Raw genomic sequence first — 18,533 nt, 5'->3', positions numbered from 1 at the left:
GAGTGAGGAAAGGTTTTCCATTGTAGTGTGTGGGTGATGCAATCCAGCAGTGTCTCAGGGCTTTTCCCATGCATCAGATTCACGGCAGGTTTGCCTTTCTTGCTTTGCTCTGGGAGCTCCACCTTTGGTTGGCCAGGCACCAGTTGGTTCTTAGGATGGCTGTGCAGTTCTGGCCTCTAAATCTGTGTCTAAAATGGACACAGTGCATGCAGAGAAAGAGCTCAGATCAATTGAGATGGCAAATGAGATGGGCATGGGGAGCTGCAGGATGATGATGGTCTGGAAAGACTGGGTTTGTCAGGAGAGGGCACAGAAATGGCCTACTTTACACAGTCATAAGGGGATATGGATCTGATGCTCACTGGATTCTGCAGTACTGGAATTAAAGGCCATCAATGAGTCCAATAGATTGGTCTGAAATGGATAAAAGGGACTTCATGTGAGGCAGGGAGGGAGAATGAACTTCTGGAACCTGCTGCCATGGGAGGCTGTAGAAACAAATGGGGTCAGCAGGTTTATAAACGGGTGAGTAAATTCATGAACAACAGGTCAATAAAGAGATGCTGAAGGCAACATGCAGGAACTTACTCTATGAAATCATCAACTGCTGATGCAGGTGTTGGAGGAGCACAAGCTAAAATGGCGAGGCTTGTGTGCTCCCCAGTGCCATCTCCTATTGCTGAACACAGCGCTGGGTGAGATGAACCAACCATCAGGTCCAGCAGGGACATTTCTTATGTTCTCTGTGTCCCTAAGCACATTCAGATCATCTCAGGTGGCTGCTGTGTGGTAGGAAGACGTGTCTGCATGTCCATTCTGTATTGAGAATCAGATCAATCCTTAGTGGACAACATCGACTGACAGAAAAGTGCTGTTTCTTCATTGAAAAGGGTAGCTACTGGTACAGCCACAGTGGAAACCTGGCTGGATCTGATGACCAGAAGGAGCTGAGCAGAAAGTTTTTCTAAGATATTGTCTGTGGCATTAAACTTTTTGTGATGGCAGCGAAACACAGACAATGTTTTAAGTTCTGGTAATGCTTGTTTTTATCAGCCCTGTTCTCTTTAGGGACCCATGCAGCTGATGCTTGATGTAGCTGCTCCACTGGGAGCAGTCTCTGTTTTCATGAAAGGAAGGAGAGAAAATACTTTAAGTCCTCCATCAAAATTGACATTATGGTGAAGGAATACTGAGCACACAGGGACATGATCAAAAGACCAAGACAAAAAGTCACAAGGGTCTTAAAGCCTAAATAGAAAACATCCCCTGGGGAAGGTGTTGACGCAGCAGGGACAGGAAAAGTACTCACAGAAGAGAGAAAATAGAGTCAGCCTTCACTAAAATGTCATTTTTGATAAAGGACTTAAGGTAGATGGATCCTGAAAAGAGTGGATTAAAGTACAGTTCAATCACTTCGGTGTTTCCAGACTGCCTGAAAAAATTCCCCTTTACCTCAGCAACTGATTGAAGCCATTTCACTCCATCCGAATCTTTGAGAAATGGCAGAGGGTGATGGGGTTGCAGAATAAGACAGTAGGGTCTATTCTTATTAGCAGGGTAAAAAGTGGAAACCAGGGAACTATAAGGCAGTCAACTTAAAGTCACAACTAACAGTGGGACTTTTAATTGAAGTAAGAGATGAGTAATAAGCATTGCTATTGCCAAGAATGAATCATTTCAGATGAGTCTGTTTTCCTTCTGTGACAGATTCCAGTTCTTGGTTCAATATCATTATTCACTGTTCCTTCATCAATAACTTATGTGTTGTAATAGAGAATACACTTATTAAAACCTCAGATGGGTTTGAGCTGGAAGAGCTGTGAGCAACCCCAAGCATTGGGTTAAAAATGGTTTGGATATATCAGGGAGCATTTCAGTATGGAAAGGCTGACATTTAGGAAAGAAAAACTAGCCAAACCTGAGGCAAACAAGCTGCGTTGACAGGATGTTTTCAGCAAAAGACCTATAGGTTGCACCCCTGATGGGTTTTGCTATTGGCCTGCTGAATGCCTATGTCAGATGCAAACACAGAAGAACCTTTTGTAAACAGGTGATATTCTCCCTCATCTCTAGCAAAAGGATCTCACATCAGGGCTGGATCTGGGGGCTCTAAGGTCCCTTCCAACCCAACAACACCGTGATTCTGTAATTCTGTGATTGTAGGAAGAGGGTGAGGGGTCTGGGCAGGGTTCCTGTTCCCACACCGTACCCAGCCCTGCCTAGCTGGTGGTGCAGACCCTCCTGGCAGTGGATCTGGCCCCTTAAACAGCATGGGGTTCCATGCACCCTTCAAGCCTGCGCCAGCACCCCAAGGTGTTCAGGAGCTCATCCTGGCCAATGCTGGAGGCTCTGACTCAAAGCTGAGCTGGCTGGCTCTGATAAAGGCACCACGGCTTGAGGCCTCCATCTTGTGGCAGCAGGGACAAGTAGCTGGGACAAAACACTCAGCTGTTTGCAGTATGGCATTCTTTAGCCAGACAGAGCCAGACACTGTCTCCTCTAAAACACTGGCCCTGCTGAGTCCTACCTGAGGTCATAGCAAGGTGTGAGAGCAACTGGAGGCAGAGGTCTGGCAGAGGCAGCAGGGACAGCAGCCAAATGTCGCACACATCATCCCCCTGCATTGCTCCTGACACTTTTCATGCACACACACAGATATGCCCCATATGTGCTGCCATTTCTTGCTTCAGCTCCAGGCTGGAGGACATGCATTCCTTTACATGCAGCTTCACCCCACTTGTACAAGCACTGCCTTTACCAATCTCAGGACTGCAAGGATCCCCTGCAGCAGGGTTTGGAGCAGACCAGATCTATGCAGGATTTGACACTGGCTCTTACCAGTGCTTGGCACACCAGTTCCCAGTGCCATGCATGCCCTGCCTGCACCGTGCCCCTGCTCCCTGTGCTCCCTCGGAGCAGAGGCTCTCTGCTGTGGGAAGCAATGCCCATAGATGTATCTGGATGGTGTGAGGTGGGAGACTGGAGCATGGCCTGGTGGATTTGTGGCACCTGAGGCTGGTGATTTGTAGGAGGAACTTTTGAGGGCTGGAAGCTCTCTGGAGTCGCCTGTGAGCACTGGTCCCTGATGGTCACTGGAGACCATCCCTCCATCTGAACCCATTCATATGGTACATGTGGCAAGGAATGAGGGGACCTGTGGTAACCCCAGGTTGGATTCATGCTGGTTTTTTTCTGTGCTGGCCGCTCTGGGGCTTTCTCAAACCTCCATCTCTGCATTAAGATCCCTGGCAGGGACAGGCTGCAGTTACTCAGCACCTGGCAGGTTTTACCCCCCCAGGGCTATCTGCTGTCCACGTCCCTCACCACACCCGTGGGCTGGAGGAGAGCCCGTGCAGCTCTTTATCAGCTACCTGCAGCCCCCACTGGCTATGGCCATCCCCAGCCCTGCTGCTGGCTGTGATAAGAGCTGGGGGCCACACACAGCACCCAGCACCGCTTCACCACCCATGCTCATCCCCCTGCCCTGATGAGGTTCACAGCCCAAAGAACACGAACTGATCCCCAGGTGCTGGTGGTTCCTATTGGAGTGCTGTGGTCTTCCCCAGCCCTTCTGCCTTCTTGGTGCACCCTGGGACCCCCATGGGTGGCACACAGCAAGGTGTCAGGAGATGGAAGCAGAGAAGTCCTATGAGGGCCACAGTCCATAGACCTGCATAGAAAGCTGCCCCAGTGCAGAAGGTCCTCAGCTTGTCCTTGCTGTGTCACCCACCTCCTGCAAGCCCTTTCTGAATGAGATCTGTTTCCCTACAGTTTAGGCTTCATGGGGTAAGGAGTGCTTGGGATCCCAACATGGGTATGTGGCTCTGCTGGGAAGCTCAGGATGGGTTGGAGCTGTTGGGAGCCCTCAAGAACCACTCTCCATAAAGCCCCTCTGTCCACCAGCACCTGTAAGAGCTCTATTCATGCCCACAGACAGCAGAAATGCATCTGTCTTCTGGGCACCACCACCCAAACACCACCCAAACATCATCCAAACACCACCCAAACATCATCCAGACACCACCACTTGAGCTCATATCCTCCACACACTCACCTGGCCCTGGGGCCCGCAGTTCAGCTGCATGGAGCCCCAGAGCAGATCCCTCCCACTCCCTCCCCATAGGCAGCAACCAGAGCAGGACACCAGAGCTGGAGCACAAATGCAACAGATTTTATTTCATCTCATTTGGCTGCTCTCTGTTGGAGGGCTGGTGGTGGGTTGCCCCCCAGCTCTACCCGCCGTGCCATCTTAACGGTACTTGGCGGTCAGCACGGTGCCCACAGCGCACAAGAACTTGTCCAGGGAAGCATGGACCTCCGGGGTCAGGGCAGCAGGGTGGTGGATGGCCACCACCACCAGGAAGCATTGGCCCAGGAGCTGCAAGGCAAAAGGAGAGGGTGAGGAGAGGGGTGGCCACGTGGCCCAAGAAAGGGCTGCATCAGGGGCAGGGTGGGTTGCCCCCCTTCCCAGACACTCACTTTGAAGTTGACAGGATCCACGCGGAGCTTCTGGGCATGGAGGTCGCTGAGCTTGGAGAGGGTGCCTGCGATGTCATCAATGTGGTTGGCAGCCTCGACCAAGGCAGCCGCTACCTTCTTGCCGTGCCCCTTGATCTGAGCGGAGCCGTGTGACACATCAAAGTGGGGGAAGTAGGTCTTGGTCTGGGGGTAGGTGGTGAACATCCTGTGGAGCACAGTGAGTCAGGGCCAGCAGAGCAGGAGGGGACGGGTAAGATGGGGAGGGATGGGACATGGACAGCTGAGTATGGGAAAAGGATCAGGGACAGACAGGAGAGAGGCAGACGGAGATGAGAGGACACCTACCTGTCCAGGGCCTCGGCTCCATACTCCTCAGCATGGCCGGCGATTTTGGAGAAGATGCCCTTGACGTTGGTCTTGTCAGCAGCGGACAGCACCATGGTTGCACCTCCGCGTTGGCAGCCCCCAGCACGGGTGCCCCTGCAGTCTGCTGTTGGCCTTATATACTGTGCTGGCCATAGCCCGCCCCCCCCAGCCCGCCCCATAGATTCTGGACCCCATCCAGGCAGGGCTGCTGTCCTGCCCCACCCACGATACTGCACAGGCTGGGGGGGTTGGTCCCCAGCATGAGCTTGGGCTCGATGTCAGGGTTGGGGCAGTGTGATGCTGGCATGAGCTGGATTTAGGGTTAGGATTAGGGTTAGTGTCTGCACCAGCATGGGTTGAGGTTAGGGTCTGCGTGGGGTTAGGGCTGAGGTGCCAACAAAGGGTCCCTCAGAAGGCCAGAAGGGATGTGTTCTACCCAGGAGGAGCAGGCAGAGTAGAGGGGATAGCAATATGGAATCTGTAGGCTCAGGAGCACTTGCCCCTGACCTCTCCAGCACAGACTATGAACACATGCAAACTGCCCCAGTACATGCACTGTCCCTACACACCACTTTGCAACGTAGCCCCTGCACACCACCACTCATTCTCACTTCACCCTTCTGCTCTCATTCCTTCTGCACTCCTCACACCAGTGCACCCCAATGCATCTTCATGTCCTGCTCCCTCACCCACAGCTGCATCCCTTTGCAAACAGACCCCAGAGCTCCCTCTGTCCCAGTCCTTGCTGCTGTGGGGGAATGGGGTGGCCCTGTGTGCTGGAAATGGGGCACACAGCAGAGCCGTGGGGTCAATGCCAGATCCTGATGCAGGCACTGTCCTGCAGGAGCTCACAGCAGGGGAAGGGGGGAATGTATGGCCAGGGAGGCCCCCAGTGAGCTCTGCATGTCCTGAGTGGTGAAGGTGAGGAGGATGAGGAAGATAAGGAGGGCTGGAAAGGTGAAAAAGGTTGCAGTGGTTCCAGTAGGTTCGAGAGCTGGCGCGGGGGGGGGGACAGTTTACACCCGTGTTTCCTCCATTTCCAGCGGTTCTTATCATTTGTGTCTGGGGGAGATTAGCTTGACCTGGCACCATGTCAGAGCATGGGAGGAGGGGAAGAGTGGAGGAGGGGGGCTGCTCTTCTGGGAAGCAGATGCTGGGGAGGCTGTGTGTGTCTGCTGCCCATGCACACGTCAGTGGGGCAAACTGCAAAGGAAGGAGAGCTCCTCAAACTGAAGGCATGGGAATAACTGGGTGTAAATGAACACAGACATGCTGAAATGGAGACAGTGCTTTGGAGTATGGAGGAAAAGCACTGCATGTTTGGGAGTGGGCTCACAGGAGCAGGGCATAGCATGGGGACCCCCTGTCAAAGCACAGAGCAAACCCAGGGCTAGTTTACTATCTTATAACCCATCATCTCTCTCAGATCTAAAGCCAATGATGTAAAAGCAGCAGCCTTGTGTTGAACTACAGCTCTGCCTGTGACATTTCCACCCCCTCCAGATGGCATGGGAAAAGCAGGCACCCAGGGCAGGAGTGGAAGGGCCCTTCTCAGGCAGCTGCTAGAGAGCTGAGGCTCAGGGACTTCAGGCTATGAAAGGTGTTTGTACTTCGTGGTTTACAGTGGATTTTTTTCATTCTATGAACTTCTTTTGTTGCCTACAGAATCCATGCGGGCATTTAGCTCCCACAGCTTCCCAGTCAAGTCCTAAACAGCCATGCTGATATTGCCAGGAGATGTCAATCCTTTCCCCACGGAAAATCATTCAAGGGGTTCAAAGAAAACACATTTGGCTTCACCCACCCCAAGTAGGTTTGCAGGCATGGGAAGGTGCAGACTGAGCTATGTCCTCAGAGTCCTGCTACCAGCTTCAGTTTAACCATCCAGGCCCCATGCCAGACCTGCTGGCAGCTTCCTTCCTCCCTCCCTCCCAAGGGGTGCAGGGAACCACTGAGTTTGCCCCAGCCCACCCTGGACCCCTGTGCCCAGCCCACCCTGTCCCCAGACCCACACACATGGACACAGTGCTGCAGCAATGGTGTCTTTATTGAAGACTTGAAGTTGTAGATGGTGGCTCATCTGTACTTCTCAGCCAGCACAGCAGCCACGGCAGACAGGAACTTGTCGAAGGCAGCATGCACCTCAGGGCTGTAGTCTTTGCCCATGTGTGCAGCCAGCACCACCTGGATGCACTGCGACAACAACTGCAAGGCAAACAGAGGCTCAGTACCCTTGCTCTGGGTGGAGGGCTCTCAGCCCCAATCTGTTCCCCATCATGGCTCTGGTAGCACCCCTTGCCTCCAGCTCCTGGCCCCCAGGATCCCAGCTCCCAGGAACCCAGGGACCTCTAGAACCCAGGGCTCCAGGACCCCCCAACCCAAGACCTTTACTCTAGGAGACCCTGACCCCAAGACTTCCAGGACCCTGTAACCCCAGGACCCCCTGACCTGAGGACCCCCAGGACCCCCAGACCCAAGCTTTTGCTTGCCTTGAAGTTGACAGGATCAACACGCAGGTTGTAGGCATGCAGGTTGCTGAGCTCAGACATGGCCTGGCTGAGGTTGTCAATGTTCTTCACGGCGTTGCCCAGGGCAGCCAACACCTTCTTGCCATGGCCACGGATTTGATCAGAGCCGGGTGAGAGATCGAAGTGTGGGAAGTACGTCTTGGTCTGTGGGTAGGCGGTGAACATCCTGCCGGAACGAGGCTGGTCAGCTCTGCTGCCCCACATTTCCCCCTGTCCCAGCCCATACAACCCAGCACTCCAGGACCTGACCCGCACCCCTTGGCTCCCACTCCCCAATTCCCACCCCACCAGGTGTCCCCTGGGCCTGGCTCGCACCTAAGCAGAGCCTCAGCTCCGAAGTCCTCCTGGTGGGAAGATGCCTTCTCCCAGGCCTGCTGGATGAGCTTCTTGTCCTCGGCAGTCAGCATGGTGGCAGCTGGTGGGGCGGGCTGGTGGCTGGTAGCAATGTGTGGTGGAGGAGCCTGTAGGGCCGACCTCTTATAGCTCCCTCTACACCCGCCCCGGCCTTATCTTATCCACATGGAGGGGCCGTGGCTGTGCAATGCGGGGAGCAGGGAGCGGCGGTGCCTTGGGGGGCCCTGACACCCACAGAGGGGGCCCTGAGGGGGCACTGCTGTCCTGTCTGCCCTGTCCTACCCTGCCCTGCCAACTGGGTCAGCCCTCTGCACTGCATGCAAAGGGGACCCCAGGCAGCCCCTCAATGGGCTGGGGGAAGGCATACATCAAGGCTGCACCCTGCAGTTGGCAGCCACTCTGCAAACAAAAAGCCCCTGGGTTTGCTCCCCTCCCGTGCCTCCTTTGCCCTCTGTGTGCTCCCATCATCTTTCTGCAGCAGCCCAGAGAAACCTGGGTGAGGAAGAACCTCCTTTTTTGGTACCTGGTCTATCCACAGTCCACACCTGCTTGTTCATGAGGCCTGGACTTGTTGTCTTGTTCCCATCCCAGTGTGTTCTCCTGCTGCTCTCCATAAGATAGGACATCCCATAGGGCATGCAATGGTTGGGATCTGTCATATCCCTCACTGACCCTTGGCATGAAATCACTGATACAAATTTGAGCTTAGGGATGCCGACCTACCTTGTAAAAATCATTGATTTAAGCATTCAGTTTACCCTGAGACCCACTAATATAGGATGCTTTAAAAACTTACTGCTCGCAGAAGGTGCCCTGCTTAACATCAGCAGATTTAGATCAGGTCAGTGGTTTAAAAATTCCACATCTTATCAATCTTCCCCATTGTCCAAATACAGTGCTTACATTTTTTAAACAAGACGAGCACTGCAGCTTTATGTGCCAATTCATTCTTGTTTTCTTGAGGCTTTGCACACATCTTTTCATGTCAAAACCTGCATGAGCAGTGAGGGTAACTTGGTAAGGATCTCACTGGAAGAGCAGGGATATGGCTCAGTAAATTAAGCTGGAATCACTCTGCCCTTAGACACAGACACCTCCCATGATGCACAGGATGATATCACAGTTATTGGCCTGCCCATAACACGTGGATCACTTAGGTAGAGAACACACCAACAAACAAAGGAGGAGCTTCTGAATCTCAAGCTGCTTTAACACTCCAGGTGTTTCGTGTGTGTGTGAACAGGTGATGTGTACCACTGTAAAGTCTTGGACATACTTTGGAAGGGGAAGCAAGGATGCAAACAAAGAAATTCACGTATCTTTTATCAGCTGGGATCTGGGGTATTGGCCAAGAGGCATGGAAGATCCGTGCATTACCCTCAGGGGAATGCTAAACATTGGGAATTTTGGTCCCTCAGATACCATTATTGATCTCCAGGGGCCATTAGACATCCCAAATTTCAAAAGCACGCAAAGTTCCTGATATAAATATAGGAAATATCAAGCTGAGGGGAGGGTCCCTTTACCAAACAAGTGGGACTAAGCAGGTGTGATAGCCTAAGGAGTTCACCTTGTCCAGACCCTTTGGAGAAGAGCACACACAGTCAATACACAGCATTGCCCCGTGCACATCACACCATTTGGCAATGCAGCTGTTGTTCAGAGCAGGCTGTGCTGGATTTTGGAGAGTCTAAATGAGAAGTCTGGGTCTGTTCATTATCCTAGCAGGGTAAAAGAACGTTTCCTGATCAGCTTTACATTTGGTTGATGTAGCTTCTGAACTGTGAGCAGTAATAGTCACAGGTTCTAACCTGTGCTGGGCTTCTGCTTAGCAGTATGTTATACTCATTGTGTATGTGAACTTACACAGCTTAGTATTTTCCCCTCTGTATTACGTAGTGGTTTCCAAACACACTGCTAAACACTAAGGTGTAGGTGGAATACGAAAGATGAAAGCACAGAGACCATAGATCACAGTTGAATTATTTATTGTGGTCTGCAGATGGCTGAGCCTCTGCATAGGGGAATAGAGGGGACTGCATAGGAAGAATACCCCAGAACTTGGCAGCTGTTGTGTGCCGTGGGTGCAAGCCCCTAACACAGTGTGGAAGCCATTTATCTGTACTTCTCAGTCAGAACAGAGGAGATTCCGGCCAGAAACTTGTCCCATGCAGCATGAACTTCTGGGGTGAAATCATTGGGATAGCGGGCAGCCACGGAGCACAGGATACAGTGGGAAAGAAGCTGAAATGGAAAAAAAAAAGAAGATGAAATCCATTGTAATCAGTAACAGATACCAATCTAAGAGTCTGCAACATGCTCCAGAGTGAAAAAAATCCATGTCCCAACCAGGTAACAGCTTAAACTGGACCAGATGGTTTGCTAGAAGGTCCAGTGTTAGGTTATAAATCAGCTGGGGAGCCAGCAGCAACGTGAGGCTGTACCACACAGTCAGGGATCAAGCTCCCATTAATCTAAATGACCTGTGGCCTCTAGTTCTGTGACTGGTAGTTTTCACCCATGAAAATGTGCCCACTCACCTTGAAGTTCACTGGGTCCACCCTAAGGATGTAAGCATGCAGCTCGCTGAGTTTGGCCAAAGCACCTCTAATATCATCGATGTTCTTCACGGCTTCCCCAATGGCATTCAGGACCTTGGAGCCGTGACCACGAAGCTGAACGGAGCCTTGGCTGAGATCAAAGTGAGGGAAGTAGGTTTTCGTCTGAGGGTAGCTGGCAAAAAGCCTGTAGGAGAATAAAACAACAAAGTTTAGCAGTGGAAAAGCTATAAGCTGAATGAACAAGGATTGGTATGAGTGGTACTTGGAGTCCCAGCTGTTTAAGTTCATTTGCTAGTAGTGATAACCCTATTTAAGGACACCGAGTCTGAACGACTTTGAATTTCTCTTTAGGGCTCCTAGCTTTGAATTCTTCTCAATTACTATAATGGGCAGATAACTAGAATTATAGACTAGAATAGTTAAAAAAACTTCTTTTGCTGTAAAATTTTGAAGCCATCTATCAGAACTTAGTAGAATTTAGAAAAAAAAAACAACTTTCATGTTAAAATACACACAGCTCATCATGCAGTTCTCATCAATCCTAACACGACTGTATGAGCCTCACTCAAAAAACAAGATGCATCGTAACAACAAAGTCAGAGCAGGCACCCTCTGGGTGGGTGCTGTGGGTCACTTACCTCTCCAGTGATTCCACCCCAATGGCCTCAATCTGGGTAGCCACCTTTGCCCAGATGGTGGTCACGGCAGCCTTCTCAGCTTGGGTCAGTGTCATTGTGCAGGAGAGTGTTGGCTCAGGCTCCCTTCAGTGAACACCCAGAGCAGGTTGTGCTAAGTGCCCTCGCAGCCCTGGTTATAAAGAGGAAGAGTAGAGCGGGTCTTGGACGTCTGTCCACACTCATTGGTCACTCCAGGGTCCCACCCATGGAGGTGGGAGACCCTTATCTCCCTGTGAAACAAAGCCCATTTTGGTAAGGGTCAGTGCATTGGCCTCCTGGTTTGCTGGTGTTATCAGCTTCTTGCTTCTTAACACGGATTGGCCGCGTGGCCTGAAAAAGTTGACCAGGCACATACGAACAGAGAGATAGTGCTGGAATATTCTAGTGATGGAAGATTAGGACGTGTCTTTAAGTGGATTTTGAGTAAACTAATAAACTTAGTCAAGAATTTGTATTTGTTATTTTGCTTCACAGATGCGCACACCAGACTGGGTCTTTCTGGGCCATATCATAATACCTCCAATACACATGGCCAATATATGGCCTAGTATTGCATATTCAGTACTTCCTAGGTAGTGTTAGGGACAGATGGGATACGTGCAGTACAGCTCGGGGTCGGGATGAGGGGGAGACCCTGATTCTGTGGAAAACAGTGGAGATTTTGGCACATGTTCCAGCACTGTCAGGCATTTACTGGCCTCTTGTAAAGAGTTAGGGACCTCTTTGTGCCTTCAGTGCATGGACACGTGATGGGTGAAGGGCTGAATGAGTAAAGGAAAGACCAGCACAGGTCTGTAATCACAGCTAAGCGGGCAGAGTATCAAGGAAACACCCAGCTGGAGACCATTGCTACCAATGCTTGGGGAATATTGTGCCAGCACATGAAGCAGAGGTGAGTCCCTCTGCCACCCCATTAAACCTCAGAAGCAGTGCACAGCAAGCTGATGGCACGGGCAGGTATCAGATCATTATTGTGCTGAGCAGGTTGATATGTATAAGCCAGATTCCTTATCAAGATGTGTTTGTGTTTCACAGCACTACCAGTGGCTGCAGGCAATGTGCTCCAGATGTGGCTGCCCTGCTGAAACAACAGGCACTAAGCAATTTACATGGGAAAATGTATTCAATTTACATAGCTTAAATGAATGGAGGAACTGAGAGAAACTATCATCTCTCATTACCATGCATTTAAAAAACACGTGCAGTTTCCAATAGGAAAATACTTTGTCAATAATGCTGTTGTTGTCTCCTTCTGAAAGCACTGCTTCTTACATCTCCCACTGCGTGGCTGTGCTCCAAACCCTGCTGACAGTGCTTGAGGGAAGTCCTGGTGACTCAGATACAGCCAGGCAGATGCCAGCAATACTCCTTCCTATTTTGCTGCCAACTATTTAACCTGAAGAGCCATCCTCCATGACTGGAGGATTAAGGTCTCTATGTAGGCATGAAGATCAGGGTGATGCCTGCACTGGAAGCTTGTTGTTTTGTGTATCAACCTGAAATCTTTATTGAATTTGGATTCATTCTCCTACAGCATGATGTGCTCCTTTGCTCTGTGCAGGAGTCCCCTCTCTCTCAGGGGACTCTCTGAAGAGTTTGGGTGCATTAAGGTTTGGAAAACTTAAAAGCAGAATCTATATCCTGGCTTTATTCCTTCATTTCCTACTAGCGCTCAAAGAGCTTTGCTTTAACTCATCTCCAAGAGCTGGAAATGACAAACATACCTGCCATTTTCTTATTGAAGGGCACGAAGTTCTGCTTGGAAGCAGACACACTGGGGGATTCTAGCAGAGCACTGGGGCACGATGAATGCTCTGCTGTGATAACGTGGCTGCTCTTTAATCACTCACCAACAACTCCCCCCCCCCTCAATGACAGCTTCTCTTGCTCCAATTGTTATCACCTGCCTGGCAGAGAATGGCTGTGCAGATTAAGCCCTCACAGCGGGTGCTCATCTCCCTTCCAGTCCCCGACCACCCATCTCTGCCTGAAGTCCAAGGGAAGAATCTTGCAGAGAAAAATCCAGAGTGGGGATATCTCAGAGCATTCAAATATCTCAATATTGCTATCAAATACGTACAAATTTATGTGAAAAAAACCCATGCCATCCTCTGACATAATTACTGACAGTTTTCTGATCTCAGCTGGACACACAATAAGATGAATGAGTCCTAAAGGGCTGCCAGGGGGACACAGCTTGTAAGTTCTGGAGTTGTATTCAATGAATGAATCCAAGTGACCAAAGGAGACTCCCCAGGAGGGGAGTAAACTCTTGGAAAGGGCTGACAATAGCAGGACACGGGGAAATGGTTTTAAGTTAAAAGAGGGAAGATTTAGGTTGGATGTTAGGGGGAAGTTCTTCACTAGGAGCGTGGTTAGGCCCTGGAACAGGCTCACCAGGAGGTTGTGGATGCCCCGTCCTTGAGGTGTCAAGCCAGGTTGGACTGGGGCCATGGGCAAACCTGATCTATGGTCTCTATGGAGATTCTATGGCGTCCTATGGGTCTAATGGGCTCTATGGGGATCTATGGGATCTATGGGGTCTATATGGGATCTATGGGTGCTATATGGGATCTATGGGTTCTATATGGGATCTATGGGATCTATATGGGATCTCCTGGGCAACCTGATCTAGTAAATGTGTATGTTTGGTGGCCCTGCCAGGCAGGGGGGTTTGAACTACATGATCCTTGAGGTTCCTTCCAACCCGGGTCATTCTGTGATCCGTGAGACTGGGCTCAAAGTGACCAAAGGATACTGGGGGATGTGAAAGGTTGTAGGGCTGCAATGCAAGGTGCTGGGAGGCACGGAGGGCAGCGGGCTGTGCTGGGGCACGGCGCTGTACCGGGACACCGAGCCCTGAACACCGGCTGCCCCCCATCGCCGTGCCCGCAGCTCCGCCCCGCCGCTCGGCTACGGGAACCGGCGGCGGAGGAAGCACGGAAGCGGAAGCGAGTCGGACCGCTTTCCATGCTGATCCCCGCCGTTGTTCAGCCCGGTGCTCGTTGTGAGCTGCGTTATGGGCGAGAGCACCAGCCCCATCAGCGTTATCCTTGTGAGCTCGGGCAGCCGAGGCAACAAGCTGCTTTTCCGCTTCCCCTTCCAGCGCGGCGCCGAGCATCCCGCCGCACAGGCCAGTAAGTGAGCGCCGGGCCCGGGGCCGCCCCGTGTCCTCACAGCCCCTCCGTGGCCTTATTAGGTCTCTTGGTGCCCCGTTGTCCCCTCACTCATACAGCCCTGTGTGGCCATGCCTTGGGTTGCTGCTGTCCCGTGCACCCTGATTGCTGTCCAGCCCGGAGCAGACGCCTTCCTGCCTTGCACTTCTGAGGGTCCACTTGAGCCCCCTGTAGGCACGGCCCCTTAAGGAGCATTAGGACCTCACTCTCAGGCATCAGGTTTGGGTTTGGATGGTCCTTTATGGAGCCAAGATTCCCTGATTCCCTGATGGTCCCATCCTGTTTGGGATGCTCTATGAGTTCTATCCATTCTGCACAGCCCTGCCTTGGGTTTGCAGTTACAGATGTGAAGCTGTGTCCACATGTGTAGCCAGCCCTGGTGTTTCTGTCCTGCACTTTGCTGTGCGTTGCTGAACAGCCAGAGTGGGCTTGGGAGGGCTTAGCATGGTCAGTACTGTGGGATTACAGCATCAATTACAGCATCACCACTTAAAAACCTGACCTGTCACCAGTGTTAGAATCAGTTTTCAGTTTCATGGTGTCTAGGAACATTTAGAGTTTGGGCACTGAGAACATAGCAAGGTGATGATGAGAGGCACGTGATAGGTGAGCCCTGTATGGGGTCTCGGTCTGTTATCCTGTGCTGAGGTTGTTTTCCATTTGCCAGCTGCCATAGGTCACAGAATCACAGAATCATTTGAATTGGAATGGACCTTTAAAGGCCTTACAGTCCAACTCCCCCGAAATGAACAGGGACACCCACAGCTCCATCATTACTCAGATCACTGATGAAAAAAGCCAAAACCCAGGACCTTACTGTACACTGTCAGATTGCTCCCTGAGGAAACTGTCTTTATTCTTTGCCTCAGATAAACCACGGAGTCGGTACGCGGTGAATAGCTCTGGTGACACCTCAGAGGACCAAGATGGGGACTCCAGGTAGGGAGAAAATGATTCTCCTTGTCTGACTTTAAAACCAAGGAGGAGATGGCCTCCTTTTTTCGTACCGCTAGTTCAGTAGGTAAGATCTTGTAGTGCACAGGAGACCCGCAAAGGGATATTGTAATACCAAACTGGGAGAAATTCAGTGTTTGGTAATGGGAAATGTCTCATGAGTGAATGCTGGTGAGTCTGCTGTATTCTGGGCAAAGTGTAGCTCAGGTAAGTTGTGCTGGCTGGAAAGTCAGTGCTTGTCCTTGAGAGCCAGGAGCATTAATCCTCCCTGTAACTGGCCATCTTACACAGTTGCCTCATGTTCTTTAGCTCATGTAGCAAAACATAGGCTGGTTCTTAAGTCTGCCTAAGAACAGTTTCACCGAAATTAAAGCCAACCCTGGCAGTAACTTCATTAAGTTCATACATTTTTCTAGGACTATCACCTTATGAAGACTGTAAAACAGAAGTAACACATCTTCCTTCAGGCCATTTGTGTCTATTACATCTTCTGCTATTTTTGAAACCTTCAATTGCAGCGTTGTGTCTTATCTCCATGGAACACAGTGTAGTACAGTGCACAACTGAAGCAAGACCCAAATGTGTTTCTTAAGTTTGCTATCTGTTAAATGGCACTTCAGACTGTCCCATGAACAGCGCTGAGTACGCACCCTGGGAGGGCTCAGTGAATGTTTGCTGGTTATCTCAGGGGTTTTGTTGGTTGCTGTTCACTTGGCTCTAGTATTTCCCTAGAGAGATTTATGACAGTGTGCCAGCTTCTTTCTCATAGCGATTCTTGCTGCTTCTGCCATGTAGGGAGGTTGGACAAAACACGCAATGCAGAGCTGTGCTTGTGGATGATGCACCGTTGGTAACTGCCGTGATAGAAGCAGAGATTTTATCACTCAAATTATGGTCATGTGGGACAACTGCTCAGTTCAGTGTTTTACTGAAAGCAGTTTTGAGTGGGTTGAACGTCCTGACATGTAATCTGCCTTAAACAAAGAGTTAGATGGTTTTATTGTAGCAGTGTGCAGGAATAAGGGGCTGAGGCCCTCCAGTCTGTTGGGTCAGATATTAGCTATTGAGCTTTTGGAGAGCTGAGTTTCCTAAGCACAAAGTATCAGTTTTTCGACACTCCACCAAGTGGATCTGGGCCATTCCAAAGCACTGAGTGAAATAATACTAAGAAATCCCCCTCTGTAGCCATGGCCTTCAGAGAAAAGCAGTTGCTGTTTGTGCAGCCTTACACAGCAATACATGCAAATCCACCCTGCACCATATGCACCTGGTGGTTTTTTGAGGTTACTGGGGTTTATAAGCCTTATATTTATGTACCTGACATTGAGGTGTTCACCAACACAGGTCTGTTATCAAGACATGCCTTAGTATTATCCCCTATGGATGTGACAGTAGCTGCCACACAGGTACAGGGGCGATGGGAGAAGCACCTTGTTGCTCACACAGCTGTGTGTCTGCATTCAGAAATTCAAAGCGTCTTTCAAAACTGTTTTTGCTTCACTTTTGTTATGAAAAAAGCTCCTACCCCATATTCACAGTGCTGTGAATGCACTGAAAAAGCTGTCATCTCTCACAGGGATGTAGAAGGGAAGCTTGCAGGTGCATTTAATGCAACAGCTAAACATCCTTCTCTTCAGCAGCACCTGCAAGTAGAAGAAATCACCAAAGCTCTTTAGACACTGAGTACAGATAAACTGAGTGCTGATAATTCACATTAGGCACGAAGTAGTTTGGTTTTTTTCACTAGACTTAATGACATTTTAATCTGTTGGAAGCCAGATTGGTTACTTGTGAGCAGATCTCTTGTGGAGCAGCTGAGCTGGAAGTATTTCTTTACGGCTCCAGAAAATAACATCAGGTTAGGTGCCATAACTCTCCATTTCCATCTTTGTACATAGAATTGAATTTCTTGAATCCATGAATTTCCTGGCGTTCATTTGCTTTGTTACTTAAAGAAAATTGCAGCCTATTCATGAAGTCCTACCTCCACGTTACTGGTGTGTATTGGCTGTACTGATTTCTGTTCCACAGAGTTGTAACTCCAAGTCTTTTGAACACAGATCTTTTATTCCTCCATTCTGGCCTCTTCTCATACTTCCCTAATTTGCTGTCTTCAAAAACATCCTTCAGATCTGAGTGCTATCCCAATAATAAATACCCCTCAGAGCTATTGCAGATGCTTGCCAGTCTCTTTATTTTCCTCCAAAAAACATGAAGTTGTGCATTAGCTCTGTTGGAACCAGAAGATAAAGCTTTGTTAAATTGGTTTGAAATGTCTTTTGTTTGTTTTTGAGGGGATACAATAGCAAAAATTCTAATGCAGATGCACATAAAGCAAGAAACGTGTTGCACCAGATAATGTATTTTTCAGTGGCACAACTGACTTAACCAAAGAGATTTAGCAAGCTTTGCAGCATTGATGTCATCAATTGGCCAAATACTTTTGTTACAGAAACCCAAGCTAATGAAACAAGGACGTGAATGTCCCTTTCTAACAAACAGTCTTTCTCCTGTGATAATGTTTCTATATCCTCTGTCCCTCTTTCACTGGACCTCAGTGTTCTCCTTGTTATTTGTTCTGAAAGCCTTCCTTTCTGTAAGCCTCTTCCTTTCCGGTCACCCATCCATCCCTTTCTGTAATATCACCCTCTTTGTATGGTTTATCCTCTAGGGTTGTTCTACCTTCTCAACATGACCAGTGGAAATCAGCTGTCTCCCGCATTAAGTAATTGTTGGAGGTTTCCATTTGATCTCCCCTTTCTACAGTGGGCAGCGTAAATCTTTTAAAAGCCTTTTAAACCACTGGCGATGCTCTAGGAAACAAACCGACTTTTGGGATCTGCTTTAAATCCGAGTGGAACCTCTTCTGTTATTTTGTTGTTGTTTATGTGTTTGTCTGTAAACATGAGTTTAATGAATGCAATTCCATACGTGCAGCAGGTTGTGGGGACACATTGTCATAGCATTGCTGAGAGAACTGAAATGCCACCATCCTCAACCTGCAGCACATCCCAGCAGCTCCCCTACCATTAACTTGTGCCTTTTCTCGATACTTATCGTTTTCTTTACAGGAGTTTTAACTCTTAATAGATCCTCCTGGTTTTTAACATGATCTTTTTCTCTTTTTTTGTTTTGTTTTGTTTGTATTTTATGTACTTGGTCATTTATTTTCTGTCGTTTTATGTTTTTGTTTTGTGTTTATGGCCATGTTCCCATTTCAGAGACCAATGTCCTCTAACTGATGAGCAATTGGTTTCAGGGTAAGAACAAATGTTCTCAACAACCACCTCTGTCTAGAATGGCTTTCTTTTCTCACCATCCTGTCAGTGTGCTTTGTTTCTGGTTTCTACTTGACGCCAAATGATGAGGCAATTACGTGCTAAATCACAATGTCTGTAGGAAAGGTATTGCTAACAGTTAATGCTAGGATAATTACAG

At 49.5% G+C, this 18,533-nt stretch overlaps 4 protein-coding genes across 5 annotated transcripts in view; 1 reads left to right on the top strand and 3 right to left on the bottom strand.

The window, feature by feature from the left end:
* Positions 1-4,150: 4,150 nt before the first annotated feature.
* LOC107320982 (hemoglobin subunit alpha-A) lies at positions 4,151-4,987 on the bottom strand. The gene is made up of 3 exons (XM_015877433.1): positions 4,825-4,987; positions 4,480-4,684; positions 4,151-4,378 (listed from the first exon to the last, which is right to left on the bottom strand). Exons 1-3 carry the CDS (start codon positions 4,917-4,919, stop codon positions 4,250-4,252), a joined length of 429 nt encoding a protein of 142 aa, XP_015732919.1. The 5' UTR covers positions 4,920-4,987; the 3' UTR covers positions 4,151-4,249.
* Positions 4,988-6,874: 1,887 nt separating this feature from the next.
* LOC107320986 (hemoglobin subunit alpha-D) lies at positions 6,875-7,843 on the bottom strand. The gene is made up of 3 exons (XM_015877437.1): positions 7,689-7,843; positions 7,335-7,539; positions 6,875-7,050 (listed from the first exon to the last, which is right to left on the bottom strand). The coding sequence occupies exons 1-3, from the start codon at positions 7,778-7,780 to the stop codon at positions 6,922-6,924; spliced, it is 426 nt and encodes a 141-aa protein (XP_015732923.1). The 5' UTR covers positions 7,781-7,843; the 3' UTR covers positions 6,875-6,921.
* Positions 7,844-9,698: 1,855 nt separating this feature from the next.
* Positions 9,699-12,818, bottom strand: LOC107320994 (hemoglobin subunit pi). The gene is made up of 4 exons (XM_015877449.2): positions 12,690-12,818; positions 10,927-11,095; positions 10,268-10,472; positions 9,699-9,971 (listed from the first exon to the last, which is right to left on the bottom strand). Exons 2-4 carry the CDS (start codon positions 11,019-11,021, stop codon positions 9,843-9,845), a joined length of 429 nt encoding a protein of 142 aa, XP_015732935.1. The 5' UTR covers positions 11,022-11,095; positions 12,690-12,818; the 3' UTR covers positions 9,699-9,842.
* Positions 12,819-13,900: 1,082 nt separating this feature from the next.
* The window catches only part of NPRL3 (NPR3 like, GATOR1 complex subunit), a 30,029-nt gene continuing 25,396 nt past the window's right edge, over positions 13,901-18,533 (top strand). Inside the window, exons 1-3 of one of the 2 annotated variants that reach the window (XM_015877314.2) lie at positions 13,901-14,102; positions 15,011-15,080; positions 18,317-18,355. In XM_015877314.2, coding sequence (XP_015732800.1) covers positions 13,985-14,102; positions 15,011-15,080; positions 18,317-18,355 — 227 coding nt within the window. In that variant the 5' untranslated portion in view covers positions 13,901-13,984. The remainder of the gene's footprint in view (positions 14,103-15,010; positions 15,081-18,316; positions 18,356-18,533) is intronic. The other variant, XM_015877315.2, reaches the window with a different exon arrangement.

The sequence above is a fragment of the Coturnix japonica genome, chromosome 14 (assembly GCF_001577835.2).
Source record: "Coturnix japonica isolate 7356 chromosome 14, Coturnix japonica 2.1, whole genome shotgun sequence".
Lineage (NCBI taxonomy): Eukaryota > Metazoa > Chordata > Aves > Galliformes > Phasianidae > Coturnix > Coturnix japonica.
This window is presented reverse-complemented; position numbering and strand designations above follow the sequence as displayed.

Coding starts and splice junctions, on each gene's coding strand:
- LOC107320982 (XM_015877433.1), bottom strand. CDS start 4,919: ATGGTGCTGTCCGCTGCTGACAAGACCAACGTCAAGGGCATCTTCTCC. Junction 4,685..4,824: donor GGAGCCGAGGCCCTGGACAG/GTAGGTGTCCTC, acceptor TGTGCTCCACAG/GATGTTCACCACCTACCCCC. Junction 4,379..4,479: donor TGGATCCTGTCAACTTCAAA/GTGAGTGTCTGG, acceptor TTTGCCTTGCAG/CTCCTGGGCCAATGCTTCCT.
- LOC107320986 (XM_015877437.1), bottom strand. CDS start 7,780: ATGCTGACTGCCGAGGACAAGAAGCTCATCCAGCAGGCCTGGGAGAAG. Junction 7,540..7,688: donor GGAGCTGAGGCTCTGCTTAG/GTGCGAGCCAGG, acceptor TCGTTCCGGCAG/GATGTTCACCGCCTACCCAC. Junction 7,051..7,334: donor TTGATCCTGTCAACTTCAAG/GCAAGCAAAAGC, acceptor TTTGCCTTGCAG/TTGTTGTCGCAGTGCATCCA.
- LOC107320994 (XM_015877449.2), bottom strand. CDS start 11,021: ATGACACTGACCCAAGCTGAGAAGGCTGCCGTGACCACCATCTGGGCA. Junction 10,473..10,926: donor GGGGTGGAATCACTGGAGAG/GTAAGTGACCCA, acceptor ATTCTCCTACAG/GCTTTTTGCCAGCTACCCTC. Junction 9,972..10,267: donor TGGACCCAGTGAACTTCAAG/GTGAGTGGGCAC, acceptor TTTCCATTTCAG/CTTCTTTCCCACTGTATCCT.